Genomic DNA, 24221 nt, shown 5'->3' with positions numbered 1-24221 from the left:
TCTGGAGTATATGGAAATTTCCATCATACAAACTGAGGCAGCAGACTTTGTGAAAATTAATATTTGTGTCATTCTCAAAACGTTTGGCCACGACTGTACATTTCATTGGAAGAGCATGGGCTCTCAATTTTTTTTTTTCCGGTTAGTTTTTTTCTCACCATAATTTGCAAATAAATTCATAAAAAATCTTACAATGTGATTTTCTGGATTTTTTTTCTCATTTTGTCTGTCATAGTTGAAGTGTACTTATGATGAAAATTACAGGCCTCTCATCTTTTAAGTGGGAAAACTTGCACAATTGGTGGCTGACTAAATACTTTTTTTGCCCCACTGTATACATCGGTTTAAAGATTAACTTCTTGTTAATCCAGCCGCAGTGTCAGATTTCAAAAAGGCTTTACGGCGAAAGCATACCATACGATTATCTGAGGACAGTGCCCCGCTTACAAAAACATTTTCAAGCCAAGTGGAGGAGTCACGAAAGTCAGAAATAGCGATAAAATTCATCGCTTACCTTTGATGATCTTCATCTGGTTGCAGTCACAAGAGTCCCTGTTACACAATAAATGTTCGTTTTGTTCGATAAAGTCCCTCAAAAACTCAGTTTTGTTGACGCGTTTTGTTCAGTAATCCACTGGCTCAAAGGTGGTCACAACATGCAGACGAATGCATCCTAATAGCACCGGTAAAGTTTGTCGAAACATGTCAAACGATGTTTATAATTCATCCTCAGGTTGTGTTCAATAGAAAGGAAAAAAACGAAGGACGCGCAATCGGTCACGCACGCAAACCAGCTCTGCTTCATTCTACAGTCCACTTACAAAATGGTCTCATTCTTCCTCATTTTTCAGATACAAGCCTGAAACAATGTCTAAAGACTGTTGACATCTAGTGGAAGCCATAGAAACTGCAATTTGTGTCCTAACCCATTACATGCTCAAACATATCCCACTTCCTGGATGGATTTTCCTCAGGTTTTCACCTGCTATATCAGTTCTGTTATACTCACAGACAATATTTCAACAGGTTTGGAAACGTTAGAGTGTTTTCTATCCACATCTACCAATTATATGCATATCCTAGCTTCTGGGCCTCAGTAACAGGCAGTTTACGTTGGGCACCTCAGTCATCCAAACTTCCGAATACTAACCCCTATTCCAAAAAAGTTAACAGTCTGATGGCCTTGATAGAAGCTGTGTTTCAGTGTCTCGGTCCCAGCTTTGATGCACCTGTACTGACCTCGCCTTCTGGATGATAGCGGGGTGAACAGGCAGTGGCTCGGGTGGTTGTTGTCCTTGATGATATTTTTGGCCTTCCTGTGACATTGGGTGGTGTAGATGTCCTGGAGGGCAGGTAGTTTGCCCCCGGTGATGCGTTGTGCAGACCTCACTACCCTCTGGAGAGCCTTGCGGTTGTGGGCGGAGTGGTTGCCATACCAGGCAGTGATACAGCTCAACAGGATGCTCTCGATTGTGCATCTGTAAAAGTTTGTGAGGGTTTTTGGTGACAAGCCTAATTATTTCAGCCTCCTGATGTTGAAGAGGCGCTATTGTAAGGAATTCTATATTGTTCACCTAACTGCTATATAATTCTATATTGTTCACCTAATTTCAGTGTATGTGAAAAAACAAGCAATGTGTAGAGAATCATTGTACCATCTAAATCGCTGTGAAATATATTTTCAATAACCGACAGTAAGACTGAAAAGTGTGGGAGGGGATGGGGAGTAAATCCAGGAGGGTGGAAGAGTTGTTTGAATTCAGGTAGGTATTGTTGCAACTTGCCTAGCTTCCACAAGGGGCTGCGTGTAGACAAAGGGCTCTATTCAACCCACATCTTGGAAGTTCCGCTTTAATATGGTAATTTAACAGCAACGTTCCCGCTTTTGCAGAGATTGCATTCCTGGTAAATGCTGCATATATCAATCAGCTCAATCGGAAATTACCTTTACATTTCTATTGCATAATCTGTAACACCTCACTCAGTTTTACAGATTGAACATAGCACCTAGTTCCTTTAGAAGGTACAGAATACGGTCAAGGGGATATTTGCCTCAGAGTGAATCCGAGATTCTCAGAATCTCTGGCAGATGACCAAATCTCATCAAAAGGAATGAAATAATTCCTGTTTGAAGATCATGCATGATACCTGTCGTGATGGTGACCAGTGACAAATAATGGTGAGCAGCACCCCCTTCTGGTTGAATACAGGAACAGCAAAATCAATGACAACTACCTCCCTCTAACATGGAGGAAGAGATGGAACTCAGAGGCTGTCCTACTGTAAATAGCACCCTATTCGCCAGGGCAGATAGGGGTCAGATCAAAAGTAGTGCACTATAGGTTCCATTTGGGACACAGGCAGACGGTTGGTAAAAGACAAACAAAACCCAGAAATCCAAAGACAAATTTATTGCATACTGCATGTTCTGTAAGAGCCGTTATAGCGTATATAGAGAACGTCAATGAACACATTAGAATGTATATAGATCTGACTTCACAGTTTACCAATCACAGAACAAAGTTGTACCCTGTGGATACCTTTAAATTATACAAAGTGCACAATTAAAGTTAATTCAATTCAGCTGCATCAACAACTGTTAAAATGGATCTGCCGACCTGTTTTCCTCTCACAGAAACAGTGGAGAGGACCACTGCATTAAGGCTTTACATTCAGACACCTAAAGATATATGATTGTACTGTAAGGAGATATTTTACTTAGCATACTAAGTTGACGTCTTCATCAATCTAGCTGGTTCCAAAAGTGACCCATGCATTATACTGGAATGACACAAGAATACAAACCATAAACCTTAAATACACATTATTCTCCAAACATATTTGGCACCATATTTGAGCATAGAATACAAGTACAACTTACAATACATTGTTTGTAATAATATGGAGGTAATATAGCATTTTGGCACAACACAAGAATAAGTATTTATGCAAAGGACTGATCGCTATGTGCACTATACCTACTGATCAACTCCTCGTTTCATGCTAAAAAGCTGCAGTAACGATTCTTCCTATAATGAACATGGTCAGAATCTACAGAACCAAACCCTGTCTATAACCATCAGAGGACCAAACAACAACGTATTCACTGACTGAGGCCAAATACTACCAATTTAACAACCAAAGCACCCTTTCTCAGAGGAAAATTATATCAGTGGTCCTCAACCTCTGGTCCGAGGACCGGCACTGGTCTCTGGGATGCTGCTGACTGGTCCCTCAGGTTGTTAGCTCACAACAACGGAGCCAGAAGTGCCTTCAAGGACCATAGCAGCTTGTCAGTTCTTGGTACAAGAGGGTCCATTGTTTTCTGGTCCCAGTGGCATATAAAAGGTTGAGAAACAGAGTTAAATTACACAGAATTACTGCAGGAACCTTTAAAGGGTCATTTTGATGAATGTAAATAGTGTTTTTTCCCCACCCAGTTAACCCAGAAGAATAGGGTGCCATGGTTGGTATTATGTGGCAGAGCTTTTGTTGTTGCACCATAATATGGCAATTCAACTTTAAGGGGGTTTCCAGACCTGTCTTTAACCATCTCATAAAAACAAAAAGTAGGTATATAGATATCATTAATAATATATTCAACAATACTATGTTTATTAATAACAATATATTTTGTATAGTAACATCAATATATTGAATTGCTCAACATTATGATATTATATGCATAAATTCTTATGAATATATATAGGCATCTGCTTGTGTTATACAGAAGCAGTGAGAGATATGACATAATTATAAGCTATCTTTATTTATACTCCTCCAAACGAATGCAAATCAATGCGTTCGCCATTGGTCTACAAGGTAAGACAATAACGAACTGCGATACTGAATATGAATTGAACCCTCCCATGCACAGAGAGGTTTCAACACAGGTCAAGACTGGTTTCAAAACAGGTCTGTGAAAACCCTGGCTCAAGTCCAGAGGGGGAAGACTATTGGGGTAAATCAGCACCCCCTGGTGGACATGCATAGAACCTACCTATATTCAGATCTAAAGGATTTCCTCTGATTTAGCATTTTGGTCAGCGTCATTTGTGGGGCTTCATGAATAATAACACCACCTAAGCTAAGAGGATTCACTGTCACCCACAGGTTACTGGGATTTATGTAGAGTTACATAAAACATCAATTAATGATTTTCAACCACTATGGTCCAATGGAAAATTATACCATCACATTCACTTGTTTTCACTTCGAGGCTACATCCCTCATTATCCTTCCACTTTAACCTCTTCAACTAACGCTCAACTGTCTATGCTAAAATTCGCATTGATCGCCACACATTTGTTTTACACCGGAAAACAAAGCTGAGAGAGCAGCAAAACTACATACAAATGTACCGTACTGTAATATGGACAGAAAACAAGGAACACACCATTCCTTCAGTTCATTGAACCTGTATTAACCTCCATCTGTGGTGGGGCACAGTACTATGTGTTGAGATGTGAGCTACTGTACTGAGCATATCCTGGGGGGGAAAGCTCTTCCAGGTTGGTGTATTTACCAGTGACAGAAATACACTTGTCGTATGCCTCAGGCTTTGATTGGCAAGCTGCCTTATAACACCCTGATAACTCCACTGTATCTTCCACAGATGTACCGAACCACCAATCCCGTAACCCTCGACCCCTAAAGAGAAACAAGAAACGCAACACTAAGTATATGTAAAAAATATATGCCTGGATACAAGACATGCAGGCAATGTCCACCATCACAGGTGGTTTAACTCACGAACAAGTGTAACAACTAACAAGGAGGAGCCCTCCAGCAACTCAATGAAGGGAGAGACTTCAACACGAACAGGCCAATAAAAGGTAGCAGGCATGCAATTTGCGCAAAAAGGCAAACAAATGCCCATATTCTTATTCATAACATAACTCCACGTTTGTCTATGCAAATGTACTCAACAATGGCATTGAGAAGCTCACGATATCCACAATCAAAAATCACTCGCGTTGAGATCGGAAGCAAGAAAAAAAATGTTAATAGCCTGCTACGCCAAGACCAAGCTCGACTTCTACGATAAGCAGTGGGTCAGTTTTATACACTGACAGGGAAAACAGGGTTCATATCCCTCTTTTTTACTATCCTCTAAAGGCTACAAGTCACTCACTCCCAAGGTCTTATGAAAAACAAAGAGAGATTAAAGATGCCCTCCAACCGCAACATATCCACAGGTTCTGTCCTACTCAACATTACGACTATATTCTGGAGTTACTTGTTTGTTCAGTTGCCTTTACCATGGATTCAAATAATATAGAGCTAAAGTGGGGTTCAAGCACCATGAGGAACCAATATGTAGAGCTACAACAGAATTGCTCTGCAAAGGACCGCCTTGTACAACAGTGCAAGGGCCTCCGGAGCTGGGCAAACTGGAGCCGCATGCAGCACACAGTAGCAAGCATGTCAGTCTCCCTACAACAGGAGGGGACTGAAATAGGCCAGAATGGATCCCAAATGGATCCCAAATGGAGCCAAAATGGTGACCAACAGCAGCCAAAATGGAGCCTGCCTGAATTGCCACAATGCTGCTTAGTTGCCTTGCACTTCCTCTTCAAAGGTTGCATCTAAAGGCCTGTGAGATCCACAATGGCCTTGATGAAGATTATGTCGTCGCGGATGTAGGAGTTCTTGGCGTCAAGCTTTGAGAGCGGGCAGAACAGCGGGCAGCCGCTGGCGATGTTCATCTCGCTCACAGGCCTCTGGAAGGAGGAGGAAGTGATGTCAGGCCGGAAGGCGTCGATGATGTGCTCCCTGCTACTCTGGTCCAGCAGCATCAGAGTCACCTGGTGAGAGGGAGAGAAAGAAAGAGAGAGAGAGAGAGAGAGAGAGAGAGAGAGACAGAAAGTGTGAATTCCACATGAGCATGTCTGATTTATTTATCAGAAATCTTCATGCAAAATCTACATTTATTATACATTTAGATTTATAAATTACAAGATTGCCGTGAATTTCAGTGTGTAAAAAAATCTGATAAAATCTGTGCATTTTATAAATGAGTTCACCGGTCCTTGCCTTCTGGTTAAAGGGCCATTTTAGCAGAGCATCACTCAGTCCTCTCATCACCACAAAGAAAAGGGAAAGGTGACTGCCACGCCCTGTGCCGTCCCCATTCAGGTAGATCCGCAGACACATCTTATAGCCGTATTTACTGGTGTAGAATGCTGTTGGGGAAAAAGACATGTTTTATAGCCATATTTATTGGTGTGGAAGGCTGAAAGAGGAACATTGGGATCGGAAACACAATAGACTACGTTGTGTGCTGTCCTCATGACTTGCACTACTACGGAACAATGTAGTCTCGAATTAGACTCAGTTTGTTCTGGCTCCAGTCTTGACTCGGACTGGAATAGCTCTGGTCTCACTTAAGCTGGTCTATAGCACTGGTTCTGGGAGATACCTGGTGAGAACATGGCGGGGGCTCGGCCAGCGATGGCGTCCTGTCTCTTCTTGGTGAAGTCAGAGATCCTCCAGACGAAGACGCCGTCGAATGTGGTGGCCGACATCTCTCTCAGCCTGCCCTCCATCTCCGCTACCGTCAGGTCCTTCAGTCCCACCGTCCTCTCCAGCTGCCGCACCTGAGACACACGCACGCGCGCACACACACATAATAGTGTGCTAGCTTCTATGAATTAAAAAAAAACTGAATCTCCAGCTTTATACCCCATTATACAACGCGTGGTTTGGAATTCCCATTGTTAGAGCCTCTCCCACCCATGATATATGAGACAACATATAGTCTTAGCACCTGTAATTCGTCATGGATGATTTTAAAGTTACTTTTGATTTGTTTTATCTACTAATGGTTAATGAATGGTGCCAACAAGAAGAGGAGGATTTTAAAAGAAATTAAACAAGAAGAAGAGCAAGTGGACCAGCAACCTGAGCCTAGCGTTAACATTAGACATGCAGAAATCAGTAACATTAGCTGAAAAAGAGAGAAAATTAAGAAGCTAGCTACATCAAGACAGAACAACTGGGCAGTGTAGTGCTTTCTGGAATGGCTATCAGACAAGGGAATAAACATCGATCTGGCAACCGTTTCAAAACACGAGATGGGTAATATTCTCCAGAGTTTCTACGCCACCTACTGAATAAGGTGTGGTTTGATTTGCAGTTGCACTTTGGCCGAAAAGGCAATGAAGGAAATCGCAAACTGAAGCCAGACTCATTCGTAATAAAAGAAGACAAAAATGAAGAAACCAGGAACCACAAAAATCCAAGAACCACAAAAATCCAATGGAAAGAGAGAGAGAATCGTTGTGCCTGCATGTATGAGAAACTAGGGGAATGAGCTCTGTCCCCCGTAGAAATGTGCAATTCAGCATCAGAAATAAAGCTGTCGATGCTGTGATCATCTGAAAAACGATGTCATTGTGGTTTCTTTTCTGATCTGCCTCATCAATGTCTTTGCCTCAATGTTTCGGCTCTGTATTCAGATCCATGGACAGCGCCCCCATAAAATGTTTCAAACTGGCATTCAATTTCCCTATGGATAGACCAGACGTGCACTGTTTTCAGAACCATGGACGGCGTCCGTAGAAACCAAAGTTCTGGAACTATCAACCAGTGCCTGGGTAGTTTTGCTTTACATGGCAGTCAATACGAATAGAACAAACAACCAGAGAACGCCTAAAATGTCACTTGACAACCAGTGTTAGTGAATATAGCATCACGTATTGTTGAAAAATGTATGGTTTGGGAAATAATCTAGATTTTTAATGCTGGTAACCCATTGTATAAAATCAATAATATACTCAAGGCCATGTGTTATGACATTTTTATCATGGCTGTTGTTTGTACGCCCCTCGGCTTATATAGTACGCAAGAATAAACACCATGGGACCACGCAGCCGTCATACCGCTCAGGAAGGAGACGCGTTCTGTCTCCTAGAGATTAACATACTTTGGTGCGAAAAGTGCAAATCAATCCCAGAACAACAACAAAGGACCTTGTGAAGATGCTGGAGGAAACGGGTACAAAAGTATCTATAGCCACAGTAAAACGAGTCCTATATCGACATAACCTGAAAGGCCGCTCAGCAAGGAAGAAGCCACTGCTCCAAAACCGCCATAAAAAAGCCAGACTACGGTTTGCACCTGATCATACTTTTTGGAGAAATGTCCTCTGGTCTGATGAAGCAAAAATAGAACTGTTTGCCAATAATGACCATCGTTATGTTTGGAGGAAAAAGGGGGAGCCTTGCAAGCCGAAGAACACTATCCCAACCGTGAAGCACAGGGGTGGCAGCATCATGTTGTGGGGGTGCTTTGCTGCAGGAGGGACTGGTGCACTTCACAAAATACATGGCATTATGAGGAAGGAAAATGATGTGGATATATGAAGTAACATCTCAAGACATCGGTTCAGGAAGTTAAAGCTTGATTCCAAATGGGTCTTCCAAATGGACAATGACCCCAAGCATACTTCCGAAGTTGTGGCAAAATGGCTTAAGGACAACAAAGTCAAGGTATTGGCATAGCCATCACAAAGCCCTGACCTCAATCCCATAGAAAATTTGTGGGCAAAACTGAAAAAGCGTGTGAGAGCAAGGAGGCCTACAAACCCGACTCAGTTCCACCAGCTCTGTCAGGAGGAATGGGCCAAAATTCGCCCAATTTATTGTGGGAAGCTTGTGGAATGCTACCTGAAACGTTTGACCCAATTTAAAGGCAGTGCTACCAAATACTAATTGAGTGTATATAAACTTCTGACCCACTGGGAATGTGCTGAAAGAAATAAAACATTCTCTCTACTATTATTCTGACAATTCACATTCTTAAAATAAAGTGGTTATCCTAACTGACCTAAAACAGGGAATTTTTACTAGGATTAAATATCAGAAATTGTGAAAAACTGAGTTTAAATGTATTTGGCTAAGGTGTACGTAAACTTCTGACTTCAACTGTACATGTAAGTCATGACATAGGTTAGGGGGTGGGGCATCTATTGCTCTTTATTTCTCCTCTTTGGTTCATCAAGTAAGGAGAAGGCTGATGACATCACAGATTCCAACCAGACCAACTCCTTGAATGCCCTACTGTTTGAGGTTTGCAGTTGTGTAAAAAACAAAATACCTATTTTTCTCAAAAAAACTTTTTACCCTAGTGTGTGTACTTTACTGTATTTATACTTGGGAAATCGCTTTTCAACAATAAAAGTAAAACAAATCGCTGGAGGACATCTTTAAATGTTGGAAAGGGACTCTATAAAGCAAATGACAATTTAATCTCTGCTTCAGGGTCCTCATTCCTACCTTGTTGCTCAGGGCCTCAATCTTATCCTGGTCCAGTCGATGCTGTCTGTTACCTGCCTCCATGGTGGTGGTGAAGCGTTCTACCTCTCGGTTCAACACACACACCACATTCTCAAACGTCCCCACCTTCACCTCCAGGTCAGTGCACCTGCGTCCCAGCTCCGCCACCTTGGTCTTCTCACTGTGGAGCTGCAGCTCCAGGGCCGCCCCCACCGAGCTAGGCAGGGGGGTGAAGGAGGTGGACACGGTCAGGGTTGGGACCGGGGCGGGAGGTGGAGGCAGAGGAAGAGCCGGGGTAGGAGGCCCCGGGAGACCTAAAGAGGAAGAGGAGGTGACCCCCTGCACGGGAGGCCCGATCGAGGTGGTGCTGATCTGGGAGACACGGACCTCCAGCTCCCTGAGGGAACGGTGGAGGTCCAGGAGCTTGTGTCCGGCGAGCTCCAGTCCCTGCGGCTGCAGGCCCTCCATGCTCACCTTCAGGGATACATAAGTAAACACTGAGAAAATAACCACTCCCTCAACAAAATAAAAAGGAGCTGATCGTAGACTAGGAGACAGAAGATACTGTGTATTTAAATACTGTATTCTCGACAAAGCTCATTCTAATACTTCTACTACTGTACATTGCATTTTAGTTACACTGTTTATACACACCAGATATTTATTTATATACTGTATTCTCGACATAGTTCACTCAAATATATCTACTGCGTACATACCATTTTTAGTATGTCTTGGGGGAACACATCCGGTGTACATACATATAGATTGGATTACTGGATTACTGTTACTGTGCTATTTCATGTTAATTCAATTTGTTTTCCGATGTTTCTTGATTTACAATATTTTATTTTAATTATTTGTCTACTTCATCGACATTTTACTGCATTGTTAGGTGCTAGTAACAAACATTCTGCTGCACCCGCTATAACATCTGCTAAACTGTGCACGCGACCAATAAACTTTGATTTGACGAGGCAAGTAAATGCTAAAGCTAAGTAAATGCTAAAGCTAAACGCTAACGTAACTGCTAAGTAAATGCTAATGCCACCAACCATAATTTATCGTAATAGGTGTGTACACTGCTATTCACCAAACAAAAAGGTGTACAAACAGCATTTCCGCTCCACTACATCCATGCTCACCCTCACCTTCATGCCCATAATGTAGTGTAGCAGCAGGTTGAGGTGCTCGTAAGCGCAGGCCCTCTCGTGGTCGTGGATCCTCTCCTTCTCCACCTGCACAGAGAGCGGGGGAGAGGACAGCTGTTTTAACAGTAGCACCTTAACCAGGTATTAACTAAGAAATAACATGGTCAAATGATAATTATACAGTAACACCCTTGTTTGTTTCATTAGGATTGGTTAAAACCAGAGCTCTGGAAAGATCAAAAAGCTACTTACTGACATATCACACCCAACAACATGGAATCTGCACGGCGTTCTGAACTTGCTGCAGAACTTAATGTGGTCCACATACTTGGGGAAAAAGCCAAAGAAGAAAAAAAGACAATGATTTGACAAGTTCTTACAGCCATTTCAAACATCATCCTTCTTAAAATAGTGTGGATTCTTTTTCTCTCAATACTGTGCTTCCTTTTCTGTCATGCATTTTCCAAATGCATTCAGTCACAAGTTCCCAATGACAATATAAAATCGGCTATATTGTGCGTGTTGAAGATTTAAGAGCTCACCTTCTCCCTGGGGATTTTCTTCTTGGCGCAGCCTTCACAGATCATGGGGTACTTGGGGCAGATCTCGTCGTGGGCCTAAAAAGGACATGTTTTTGTATAGCTTCTTACACAAATTGATGCTAATACTCCTTGACGCGATCATAAACCAGCCATTTGAGAGATTTAACAACCAACAGGCGGATGGATGGGTGTTCTCTCAGAGTCTGCATCATTTCTCACCTTGATGTTTTTGAAATGAAATGGTTCCTTGCAGTACTTGCAGTTGAGGGTTCTCTCAGGGCACTCTCGCTCGTTGTGGCGTTCCTGTTCGTTGAAGCGGATCCGCTCTTTACAGGAAGGGCAGGGAATGATCATGAACTCACACTTCTCTTCGTGGCTCAACTGTAAGAGACCGAAAATAAAGTTAGGATTCACTTGGCTTTAGTATACGTTCATAACACTGTGACCAAGGATCTAAGCAAGTAGTACAGTACTGAGATGCATTGCTTACAAGCATTTCTGGCACATTGGTGGTGCTCCTTCTTTTCAATAATGCATGTCTGTCTAAATGCATCGTCTGAACGATTAAAATGAAAAGGTTGATAATCAGTCTAAAAAAACAGGCCACTAACCTCGTATTCTTTAATATTGCCTTTCCAAGTGCAACCTTCGTTGATGCAGACAGCAGAGAGGTTTTCGACCTCTCTTCGAGCTGCGTTGTCAGGAAAAGCCTGCAGAAGTGAGAGCAAACAAAAATGGAGGCTTTTGCTGTTACAGTTAATCTGTCCTGTTTTCCAAACGCATCATTTATGATTGTGAGGTGTGTGTGTGTGTGTGTGTGTGTGTGTGTGTGTGTGTGTGTGTGTGTGTGTGTGTGTGTGTGTGTGTGTGTGTGTGTGAGAGATAGAGATAAGTGCACACGCTCCAAATAGCGTGGACGCACTGGCACTACCTTTGCATTATACAACACAAGGAGAAGCTACTGTACACATGGATATCACCAACTAGACTTTACTTCTGAATGACAGGGCTTTTATAAAACCAGTGGAAACAAGGTCCGATTCAAAAGTTGAATGACATCACCGGTATTTAACTGTCACTGGAATAAAAGACTGAAGAAGAGGCTCCTCGAGATTAACATCTTTTAAATACAGTGCATTTGAAAACCCCTTGATTTTTTCCCACATTTTGTTACGTTATAGCCGTATTCTAAAATGTATTAAATTGTTTTTTCCCCCTCATCGATCAACAAACAATACCACATAATGACAAAGCAAAAACTAAGATATTTTTGCACATTTCAAAAAAATGTTTTTACTGAAATATCACATTTACACAAGTATTCAGACCCTTACTCAGTACTTTGTTGAAGTAATGTACCGTTTGGCAGCGATTACAACCTCTAGTCTTCTTGAGTATGACGCTCCAAGCTTGGCACACCTGTATTTGGGGAGTTCTCCCATTCTTCTCTGCAGATTCTCTCAAGCTCTGTCAGGTAGGGTGGGGAGTGTTGCTGCACAGCTATTTTAAGGTCTCTTCATAGATGTCTGATCAGGTTCAAGTCCGGGCTCTGGCTGGGCCACTAAAGGACATGCTGAGACTTATCCCAAAGCCACTCCTGCGTTGTCTTGGCTGTGTGTTTAGGGTCATTGTCCTGTTGGAAGGTGAACCTTTGTCCCAGTCTGAGGTCCTGAGCTCTCTGGAGCAGGTTTTCATCAAGGATCTTTTGGTACTTTGCTCCGTTCATCTTTCCCTCAATCCCGTTTAGTCTCTCAGTTCCTGCCGCTGAAAGAAATCCCCACAACATGATGCTGCCACCACTATGCTTCACCGTAGGGATGGTGCCAAGTTTCCTCCAGACATGATGCTTGGCATTCAGGCCAAAGAGTTCAATCTGTTTCATCAGACCAGACAATCTTGTATCTCATGGTCTGAGTCTTTAGGTGCCTTTGGGCAAACTCCAAGCAGGTTGTCATGTGCCTTTTACTGAGGAGTGGCTTTTGTCTGGCCACTCTATCACAAAGGCCTGATCGGTGGTTGTCCTTCTGGAAGGTCACCCCTTCTCTACAGAGGAGCTCTGGAGCTCTGTCAGAGTGACCATCGGGTTCTTGGTCACCTCCCTGAGGCCCTTCTCCCCCGATTGCTTAGTTTGGCTGGGTGGCCAGCTCTAGGAAGAGTCTTGGTGGTTCCAAACTTATTCCATTTAAGAATGATGGAGGCCACTGTGGTCTTGTGGACCTTCAATGCTGCAGACATTTTTTAGTACCCTTCCCCAGATCTGTGCCTCGACACAATCCTGTCTGAGCTCTACAGACAATTTGTTCGACCTCATGGGTTGGTTTTTGCTCTGACATGTACTGTCAACTGTGGGACCTTATATAGACGTGTGTGTGCCTTTCCACATCATGTCCAATCAATTGAATTTACCACAGGTGGACTCCAATCAAGTTGTAGAAACATCTCAAGGATGATCAATGGAAACAGGATGCACCAGAGCTCAATTTCAAGTCTCATAGCAAAGGGTCTGAATACTTATGAAAATAATGTATTTCTGTTTTTTATTTTTAATATATTGGTAAACAATTCTAAAAACCTGCTTTCACTTTTCAATTATTGGGTGTTGTGTGTGGATTGATTAGGATTTTTTTTTTTTTTTTTAACATCCATTGTAGAATACGGTTGTAACGTAACAAAATGTGGAAAAAGCCAAGGGGCCTGAATACTTTCCTAATGCACTGTATGTATTCAAGATCAAGTGTGCCTATACGTTCACAAAGACCAACATTGTAGACACTTACGCAGCCTTGTTTTAGAATTGACGTGGGCTCTTCAAAAATGTCCTCTTTGATACAAGCATTGCATTTCTGAGGTCCATCTCTGCAATGGGAATATGTTGTCAACAAACAGTACAAAAGAACAGTACAGTGTGTCATATTGTCAAATGTGTAATATACACTGAGTGTACAAAACACTCCTTACATTGAGTTGCAACCCGCCCCCCCCTTCTGCCCTCAGAACATCATCAATTCGTCGGGGCGTGGACTCTACAAGGTGTCGAAAGCATTCCACAGGGATGCTGGCCCCATGTTGACTCCAATGCTTCCCACAATTGTGTCAAGTTGGCTGGATGCAGTGGTGGAAAAAGTACCCAATTGTCATACTTGAGTAAAAGTAAAGATACCTTAATAGAAAATGACTCACCCAGTAAAATACTACTTGAGTAAAAGTCTAAAAGTATTTGGTTTTACATATACTTAAGTATCAAAAGTAAATTGAATTGCTAAAATATACTTAAGCATTAAAAGTAAGTAAAAATAATTTAAAATTCCTTATATTAAGCAGATGTCACCATTACATTTTTTTTTAAATGTACGGATAGCCAGGGGCACACTCCAACATCATTTACAAACGAAGCATTTGTGTTTCGTGAGTCTGCCAGATCAGAGGCAGTAGGGATGATATGAGATGTTCTCTTGAGAAGTGTGTGAATTGGACCATTTTCCTGTCCTGCTAAGCATTCAAAATGTAACTAGTACTTTTGGGTGTCAGGGAACATGTATGGAGTAAAAAGTACATAATCGTCTTTAGGAATGTAGTGAAGTAAAAGTAAAAATATAAATAGTAAAGTAAAGTACAGATACCCTTAAAAATACTTAAGTAGTACTTCAAAGTATTTTTACTTAACTACTTTACACCACTGGCTGGATATCCTTTGGGTAGTGGACCCTTATTGATACAGGAAACTTTAATGAGTGAAAAACTCAGCAGCGTTGCAGTTCTTGACACAAACCGGTGCACCTGGCACCTACTACCATACCCCGTTCAAAGGCCCTTAAATATATTGTCTTGCCCATTCATCCTCTGAATGCCACACATACACAATCCATGTCTCAAGGCCTAAAAATCCTTATTTAACCCATCTCCTCCCCTTCATCTACACTGATTAAAGTGGATTTAACAAGTGACATCAATAAGGCATCATAGGTTTCACCTGGATTCACCTGGTCAGTCTATGTCATGGAAAGAGCAGGTGTCCTTAATGTTTTGTACAATCAGTGTATTCATCAAGCATCATATGTTGGGGGGCATTTCAATAGTCTAAAGTTTTACCAGACCAGCACATACACATTACAGGGAAAGGAGACAATAAAGACGATTGTATACAATTGAGATACACTCTTTGAACTCCTACCTGATAGTCATATTGAAGCAGTAGGAACAGAAGCGGTGTCCACACTGGGCTTGGAAGGGCCTCCGCAGCAGGTTGTGACAGCAGTTACACAGGTGCTTATCCTCCAGCTTATTGGCCAGGATCTTCTTGGGGAAGCCGGGTTTGTTGCTCTCCATGGACGATGGAGGGGATGGTTCTTGCGTGGCCATGTTTCACTCAGTACGCCTCAGACCTGGCAACAACAATGTCACAGAGTCCAAATAAATATGAAAACACTGCTATGAGGTATTGACATGACAAGGCAGGTTTTTCTATGTGTTGATGACATGATAAAGCTAGAATGATCAGGGTGCGCAGGTCTCCATTTGCCATCTACTTCTGAGTCTCTTTTCGAAATCAAACTATAATACTGGTTAATAAAGGTGCAGAAGGTACACTACATACTGATTTTTCTTGATATGACACTAGGGTCATTCCACAAATTCAGTGCCTTTTCAGAAGCGTAACTTTGTCCATTTGTTTTGTAAAAAAATAACATTTCCCATCAAGGGGTTAAAGAAAAAAAAACTATAGTAAGTGACAATTATGTGCCGAAAAAAATAACAGGGTTGACTGTAACAGGTTTGACAAATTAATCTAAATAAGACATAAATCCCCTTGTGACAGAGGGAACGGAAGCATGTTGTGTGCAACAGGGAGGGGCAATAGAATGCAAGCTTCACAAAAGATTGTTAAAACATTTATAGCCTATCTATAGGTAACAGGGTTGATGTTATGCTCGACCCGCTCAGCTTTCCACTGCTACAGGCATTGTGTTTTCCATGTATATTTCGAGGTTGGACGTTAGCTCTTTAGCTGCACTGATAAGCTAGCACACTGACTAACGAGGTGACGCCTGTCATCTCGTTAGTTGGAAGGTGTTCCACCTGTGCTGGCTCAGTGCTCTTGAGAGATGTGGAGGGTTAACAGCTTTAGTTGGAGTGCCCTATTTGATTTCTCGAAAAACAATCCTTTATCTGATCGTCCCTGTTTTGCACCACTTTTTGGTTTGCTTCCTGTCTTTAAGGTGTGGGTAATTATTTTGTTTGCCTGTTCTTGGGAAAATGTTGTGGGTGCTCATGGTAGGTCTTTTAGGTCCCAGATGTTGTTGTTAGTCAACTTCAGTGGATACCCACATGAGTCTATTAGAACTCCTCCTAAAACCCTACCTTTTCTGTGTTGGTTGTTGTCAGTGACTCTGTTGATAGTTCCTCCTTCTGTTTGAGTGACAATTTTTCATTTTCTTGCTGGGGAACGTAACACCACAAAATACTAGAAAATGGCCAATATGAGTAGAACCATCTAATCTGCTTTTACACTATGATTTGACTATTAGATGTTCAATGTTTTTTTGAAAAAACAATTTAAAAAGGAATAGTTGTAACATATTATAATGAGCAGTTCGCGTAACTGGGTTGACCTTAAAATTAGACGGGAGTAAATTAATCACATGATAAATAATACTCTTCAGAAATGACTCAAAGCAACAAAATAATCAGGGCTTTAAGATGATGGGATTCAAATCTTCCTAGAAGGTGCAGAGGGTGTGTGGAGAGACATGTCAAAATGTTGAGATTGAATTCTTCATGAGGTCGATATGAAATGGCACTTCATTTAATATAACATGCTTTTAAAATTCAAGAATTGTGCACAAGTTCTACTTAAAATATCAAAGGGAAGCAAAATGCACTCTTTTCGTGGAAAGACCCACTAATATAATACTACTTCAGTTATGTCAGAGAGAGACAATTGGGCAGATCTGATAGGTTACAAACGCGAGCCAATATGGCTTGTTTAAATGGTGGCATTATAGCCAAATAACTGCAAGGTATGGCATCTAGCCTAATCCTTTGACATTCCAAAAAGCTTGTCATTGTTGTACTAGAAAATATAGAAAAAAGTCATTTTAACACCCAATTGAAACATTACGGTACAACTGACACACGATCCATCACATGGTATGCGTGTACTAGTACATGCACCGTGCATTAAGACAGTCACTGACACTATCAACGACAACTTCAATGCAGCTAGCCAGGCCTATAGAGAGAGATGGCATAAGGCCCGTCTCCCTTTGTTTACATTTCGCGTCATCAGTCATAGCGCCATGTCGCTCGAGCTACATTCGTGTCGGGAACAGTTGATCTTCATGTCACGCACAAACAAAATGCTCGGCGTAGTCAGACAATCGAATGATGCTTACAAATCGTAAATCCATTGTTGTCGCCCTCCGCTTTCCCCTGTTGTCGTTGCTATAGCTATCAGCATCTTTAGCTGGAAGCGGTACCCTACACGTCTAACCGCCACGCCCCTTTAAAAAGCAGGTGCATAAACCAGTTTGATGTCGAAAAGGTTTCCTATTGAAAATGGACGAAGGGCAATTACATGACATTTACCAGCGTTTTAAACCCTCATCGCTTGCAGGGGTAGTAGAATGCTCCTTCTCGTCCCAGCCCCGCGGGCGTTAAATGTACAAATGTTGCATGTGACTCTGCAGAAGAATGATTCCGTTTTCTTTAACGTTAACGACATAATACATATGGTACGGAAAAGCTAGCTAGGGCTGTTATCGTTCAACTTCGCCATTGCACTGTGCTGTGTGGGTGTTACGTCATGTGCAGCCTGAACATGGGTTGACCAATGAAGTGTAGGCTACATATAAATCACTAGGATTGACTTGACAGCCAGACCAAACGCGAGCCTGTATAGGGGGGGGTGCTTTCCTAACCGTATTCATTTTCTAAAAGTTTCATATTAGACTAAAATTAAAATACATTCATACAAAAAAAATATAGAGATATAGATTTGCATAATTATATATGTTATACATTTTATAACTCTTGACTATTATTTCTACCAAATTCCAGTATAGTTACTATATAAGCATACCTCATGAGCTACAGTTCCTCAAGTCAGCATTTGAGGTAGCTATAAATTGTAGGCCTAGCAACTGCTACCACAACTGGTAAACGAAAAACATTCAAAGTAATAGATCAACGGGACTATCTTCAGAAGTGAAACGTGTCCTGTATCAAGGTTGTGTGAGGCATTTCCCTGGTAAGTCAACAGTGCTCTGTGTATTCAAAGATATGGACACTGACAGAGGATGCAAATATTTCATTCACTTGACACTGTCAAAAAGTACTAAGTCAATATGAAGCAAGTCTATAGTTTGCTCTGTGGGAAGGTTGAATGGCCGCACTCAAGGTTAATTAGCAGTTAGCCCACTGTTCCCCGGGCGCCGATGACGTGGATGCCGATTAAAGCACTCTCCGCACCTCTCTGATTCAGAGGAGTTGGGTTAAATGCGGAAAACATTTCAGTTGAATGCATTCAGTTGTACAAATGACTAGGTATCCCCCTTTCCATGCTTTGCCTGAATGCAAATGCTACTCAAAGTAGGGGACCATTGTTGGTGAGGGAGCCACCTATCACTAATGAGATGCACCCCATCCTCCTATGCATCTGTGCCACTCCAGTAGAAAGGGGAGTAGTAGGGTCACTGACAGGACAGAGGTCCCTATCTGGGCTTTCACTCTGACAAAGATTTAAAAAGGAAATTAGGAAAGGAGTAATGAGAGAAAGAAAACAAAAAACATTAATAAATGAGAATTAGCTACATCTGCTGGTTTGGAGGTGCTACGCCTCGACACATGGCATTGCACTACTATGTTAAATCCTTAAGTGCTTATTGAAAATGCAAGCTATTCACCGAGTTATTAGCAGCATTTAGGCATGTTGAATGACCGTTTGAGATGAAAAATGAAGCAAGAACTATAAATATTGTATTGGCAATGCATCTGTAACAAAAGGGAACATGAACAGCAGGCATTTACATTTTGTCTTTAGAAAAACATTGAAATAGATGGGTCCTTGGGACCTACTCATACCTGAAAAAAATCCCATTAATATAGAAAATGTTCAGATGCAGTACTACACATAGGCTAAAGCTTATGGCTTGTCTTTACTAAGGGTTGCATCTTGACTTCAAATCTGCACACTAATCGCTAATTTAAATGACAATCTCCCATTGACCTCCAGTCATGATTTAAGCGAAATTCTGAGTTATTAGCTGCATGAGTTTGAAGTTCAGATTCGGACCAAATTAGCTACATTTGCTGAAATGTCTCGATTACTCTGGCACGCAATCAGATACAAAATAATGGGTCCTGAGTAGAGAGAGAAGGAAGATACTGCTATTGCACAATTAAGAAATGCTCTCTTTTCCAAAGTGTCCGACTGTTATTTGGCAACAGATTGCAGATCAAATCTGCAGTGTTTACACCAGAGTTTTAAGAAGGAACTGCTTCGGTCCAGCGACGCGATCAGTCAGGTCTCTTCAAGTAGCTTCCTGAGATTTCACTGAATCTGGTTTGGTTGGATTATAGACAGGTTAAATGCATATAATTTGATAACAATAGAATGCATTAGAGGCTGATGAGCGAAGAACACTCCCACAATGGACTCTTGACAATCCCCAACAAGATCATTATACTATTCACCCATTATGTAACCAAATGGAGAATGGTCACACAAAAAATATGCTATTGTGAAAGCAGAGCTATTGTCCCACTTAATTAAAAGTTGTTAGCTCAGTGACAGAGCTGACTGCGTGGCATGTTTGAGCAGTTTCATGGAGAGTGGCAAGGTGACAATGACTATATTTACAGTGCCTTCAGATAGTGTTCACACAACTTGACTTCCCACATTTTTTATTTCACCTTTATTTAACCAGGTAGGCTAGTTGAGAACAAGTTCTCATTTGCAACTGCGACCTGGCCAAGATAAAGCATAGCAGTGTGAACAGACAACAGAGTTACACATGGAGTAAACAATAAACAAGTCAATAACACAGTAGAAAAAATAAATAGTCTATATACGTTGTGTGCAAAAGGCATGAGGAGGTAGGCAAATAATTACAATTTTGCAGATTAACACTGGAGTGATAACTGATCAGATGGTCATGTACAGGTAGAGATATTGGTGTGCAAAAGAGCAGAAAAGTAAATAAATAAAAACAGTATGGGGATGAGGTAGGTATAATTGGGTGGGCTATTTACCGATAAGACTATGTACAGCTGCAGCAATCGGTTGGCTGCTCAGATAGCAGATGTTTAACCTCTTACACTTATGGTGGCGCTATTTCATTTTTGGAAGAAAAACGTTCCCGTTTTAAACAAGATATTTTGTCACAAAAAGATGCTCGACTATGCATATAATTGCTACTGTTCGAAAGAAAACACTGACGTGTCCAGAAATACAAATATCTTCTCTGTGCGTGCCCTTTAACGTGAGCTTCAGGCAAAACCAAGATGACTTGGCATCCAGGAAATGACAAGGATTTTTGAGGCTCTGTCTTTCATGATCTCCTTATATGGCTGTGAACGCAAGAGGAATGAGTCTGCCCTTTCTGTCGTTTCCCCAAGGTGTCTGCAGCATTGTGACGTATTTGTAGGCAGATCGTTGGAAGATTGACCATAAGAGACCACATTTACCACGTGTCCGCCCGGTGTCCTGCGCCGAAATTGGTGCGCAAAAGTCACCTGCCAGTATTTTTCCATGGGGCACAGAGAGAAAGCAAGCTTCCACGAACTGCATGTCAATGAAGAGATATGTGAAAAAACACCTTGAGGATTGATTCCAAACAACGTTTGCCATGTTTCGGTCGATATTATGTAGTTAATCCGGAAAAGTTTCACGTTGTAGGTGACTGCATTTTCGGTTCGTTTCGGTAGCCAGGTGCAATGTAGAAAACGGAACGATTTCTCCTACACACAGACGCTTTCAGGAAACACTGCGCATTTGGTATGTGGCTGGGAGTCTCCTCATTGAAAACATCAGAAGCTCTTCAAAGGTAAATGATTTTATTTATTTGGTTATCTGGCTTTTGTGAAAATGTTGCGTGCTACATGCTACGCAAAATGCTATGCTAGCTTTGCATACTCTTACACAAATTAGTCAATTTCTATGGTTCAAAAGCATATTTTGAAAATCTGAGATGACAGTGTTGTTAAGAAAAGGCTAAGCTTGAGAGCAAACGCATTATTTTAATTTTATTTGCGATTTTCAGAAATCGTTAACGTTGCGTTATGCTAATGAGCCTGAGGCTTAGTCACAATCCCGGATCCGGGATGGGGAGTTTCAAGAGGTTAAAGTTGGTGAGGGAGATAAAAGTCTCCAACTTCAGCGATTTTTGCAATTCGTTCCAGTTCTCTGCTACCTGTGACTGGAACGAATTGCAAAAATCGCTGAAGTTGGAGACTTTTAAAGGCGGCCAAATGAGGTGTTGGCTTTAGGGATGATCAGTGAGATACACCTGCTGGAGCGCGTGCTACGGGTGGGTGTTGCCATCGTGACCAGTGAACTGAGATAAGGCGGAGCTTTACCTAGCGTGGACGAATATGTCTCGAGGGCCAGCCGACTAGAGCATACAAGTCGCAGTGGTGGGTGGTATAAGGTGCTTTAGTGACAAAACGGATGGCACTGTGATAAACTGCATCCAGTTTGCTGAGTAGAGTGTTGGAAGCTATTTTGTAGATGACGTCGAGGATCGGTAGGATAGTCAGTTTTACTAGGGTAAGTTTGGAGGCGTGAGTGAAGGAGGCTTTGTTGCGGAATAGAAAGCCGACTCTAGATTTGATTTTTGATTGGAGATGTTTGATATGAGTCTGGAAGGAGAGTTTGCAGTCTAGCCAGACACCTAGGTACTTATAGATGTCCACATATTCAAGGTCGGAACCATCCAGGGTGGTGATACTAGTCAGGCGTGCGGGTGCAGGCAGCGAATGGTTGAAAAGCATGCATTTGGTTTTACTAGCGTTTAAGAGCAGTTGGAGGCCACGGAAGGAGTATTGTATGGCATTGAAGCTTGTTTGGAGGTTAGATAGCATAGTGTCCAAGGACGGGCCGGAACTTTATAGAATGGTGTCGTCTGCGTAGAGGTGGATCAGGGAATCGCCTGCAGCAAGAGCAACATCATTGATATATACAGAGAAAAGAGTCGGCCCGAGAATTGAACCCTGTGGCACTCCCATAGAGACTGCCAGAGGACCGGACAGCATGCCCTCCGATTTGACACACTGCACTCTGTCTGCAAAGTAGTTGGTGTTACAGCCTGAATTTAAAATCTATTTATTTGAGATTGTGTCACTGACCTACACACATCATGTAAAAGTGGATTTTTTTTATTTAATTTTTTACAAATTTGTTAAAAATGAAAATTTGAAATGTCTTGTGTCAAGTATTCAATGCCTTCATTATGGCAAGCCAGTTCAGGAGTAAAAATGTGCTTAACAAGTCACATAATAAGTTGCATGGACTCACTGTGTGCAATAATAGTGTTTAACATAATGTTTTTTATGACTACATCATCTCTGTACCCCACACATACAATTATCTGTTAGGTCCGTAAGTCGAGCAGTGAATTTCATACAGATTCAACCACAAAGACCAGGGAGGTTTTCCAATGCCTCACAAAGAAGGGCACCTATTGGTAGATGGGTAAATGCGGCATGGTGTTGTTAAGTGCACATTGTATGTTGTATCAATACACCCAGTCACTACAAAGGTAAGCATCCTTCCTAACTCAGTTGCCAGAGAGGAAGGAAACCACTCAGGGATTTCACCATGAGGACAATGGCGACTTTAAAAAGAGTTAGCATTTAATGCCTGTGATAGGAGTGTTGGATTTTGGGTGAAACTTTGAACATTGTTATACTGAGAAGTATAGGAACATTAGTTACAAAAGAGACATGAGGGGTGCCATAAAGAAGCTTGGGAGGGGCTGAGTGCAGGGAACACGATTGCATGTGGCAGTACTGATAAGGGAAGAAATTGTTGAATGCTCATGTGACTTAGCTCCCTGCTCAGCAATAATGATGCAATGTTTAGAGAAAAGGAGGAGACTCCACCCAAAGTGGGGTATGAATACTATTATGGGGGAAGCCATGTCTGTATTACAGCTGTATCGACCATTTGGGAAGAATTAAACTTGGTTAAGCTTCTCTAGTGTCGGTGAGTTATCTACTCTGAAAATAAGAACCTAACAGGAGAAAACAGAGGATGGATCAACATTGTAGTTACTCCACAATACTAACCTAAATAACAGAATGAAAAGGAAGGAAGCCTATTCCAAAACATGCATCCTGTTTGCAATAAGGCCCTGAAGTAAAACTTTATGTCCTGAATACAAGTGTTAACTTTGGGGCAAATCCAACAAAACACATCACTGAGTACCACTTCATATTTTTAAGCATAGTGGTGGCTGCTTCATGTTATGGGTATGCTTGTCATCGGCAAGGACTAGGGAGTTTTATAAGTATAGAAATAAATGGAATAGAGCTAAGCACAGGCAAAATCCTATAGGAAAACCTGGTTCAGTCTGCTTTCCAACAGACACTGGGAGACAAATTCACCTTTCTGCAAGACAATAGCCTAAAGCACAAGGCCAAATATACACTGGAGTTGCTTACCAAGATGACATTGAATGTTCCTGAGTGGTCTAGTTAAAGTTTTGACTTAAATCGTCTTGAAAATCTATGTCAAGACTTAAAAATGGCTGTCTAGCAATGATCAACAAACAACTTGACAGAGCTTGACGAATTTTCATAGAATAATGTTGTACAATCCAGGTGTGCAAAGCTCTTGCAGACTTACCCAGAAACACTCACAGGTGTATTCACTACCAAAGGGGATTCTAACATGTATTGGCTCAGGGGTGTGAATACTTATATAAATGATATTTCTGTATATCATTTTCAAAGAAATTGCTTTTTGTTTGTTTGTTGCAAAAAATGTATAAAAAAATGTTTTCAATTTGTCATTATGGGGGTATTGTCTGTAGATTGAATTTTTTTAAATCCATTTTAAATTTAGGTTGTAACACAACAAAATGTGGAATAAGACAAGGTGCTGTACACACCCACCCAAACATGGCACAGGAGCTGGGTAAACCAGGACAAGCTAGATTAGTAACTATTAGCTACTCCCAAAGAGTAACCTTTAATGAAGTGGATGAAACTACTTTTAGGAGTAGCAAACAGTGAGGAGATGTTGACAGTCT

At 41.6% G+C, this 24221-nt stretch overlaps 1 protein-coding gene across 2 annotated transcripts; it reads right to left on the bottom strand.

Annotated features, from left to right (window-relative positions):
• Positions 1-2396: 2396 nt before the first annotated feature.
• Positions 2397-17752, bottom strand: LOC135544652 (TNF receptor-associated factor 2-like). 2 transcript variants are annotated; one of them, XM_064972431.1, is made up of 12 exons: positions 17557-17752; positions 15143-15353; positions 13749-13827; positions 11583-11681; positions 11191-11352; positions 10972-11046; positions 10682-10756; positions 10430-10516; positions 9279-9752; positions 6422-6599; positions 6037-6185; positions 2397-5807 (listed from the first exon to the last, which is right to left on the bottom strand). In XM_064972431.1, exons 2-12 carry the CDS (start codon positions 15328-15330, stop codon positions 5589-5591), a joined length of 1785 nt encoding a protein of 594 aa, XP_064828503.1. In that variant the 5' UTR covers positions 15331-15353; positions 17557-17752; the 3' UTR covers positions 2397-5588. The 2 variants fall into 2 exon arrangements, with proteins under 2 accessions (XP_064828503.1, XP_064828504.1); XM_064972432.1 differs by lacking the exon at positions 17557-17752 and adding an exon at positions 17364-17499.
• Between the last annotated feature and the right edge of the window lie 6469 nt (positions 17753-24221).

The sequence above is a fragment of the Oncorhynchus masou genome, chromosome 8 (genome assembly GCF_036934945.1).
Source record: "Oncorhynchus masou masou isolate Uvic2021 chromosome 8, UVic_Omas_1.1, whole genome shotgun sequence".
NCBI classification, from domain to species: Eukaryota; Metazoa; Chordata; class Actinopteri; order Salmoniformes; family Salmonidae; genus Oncorhynchus; species Oncorhynchus masou.
The sequence above is the reverse complement of the archived record's forward strand: the minus strand, read 5'-3'. Positions and strand labels throughout refer to the sequence as shown.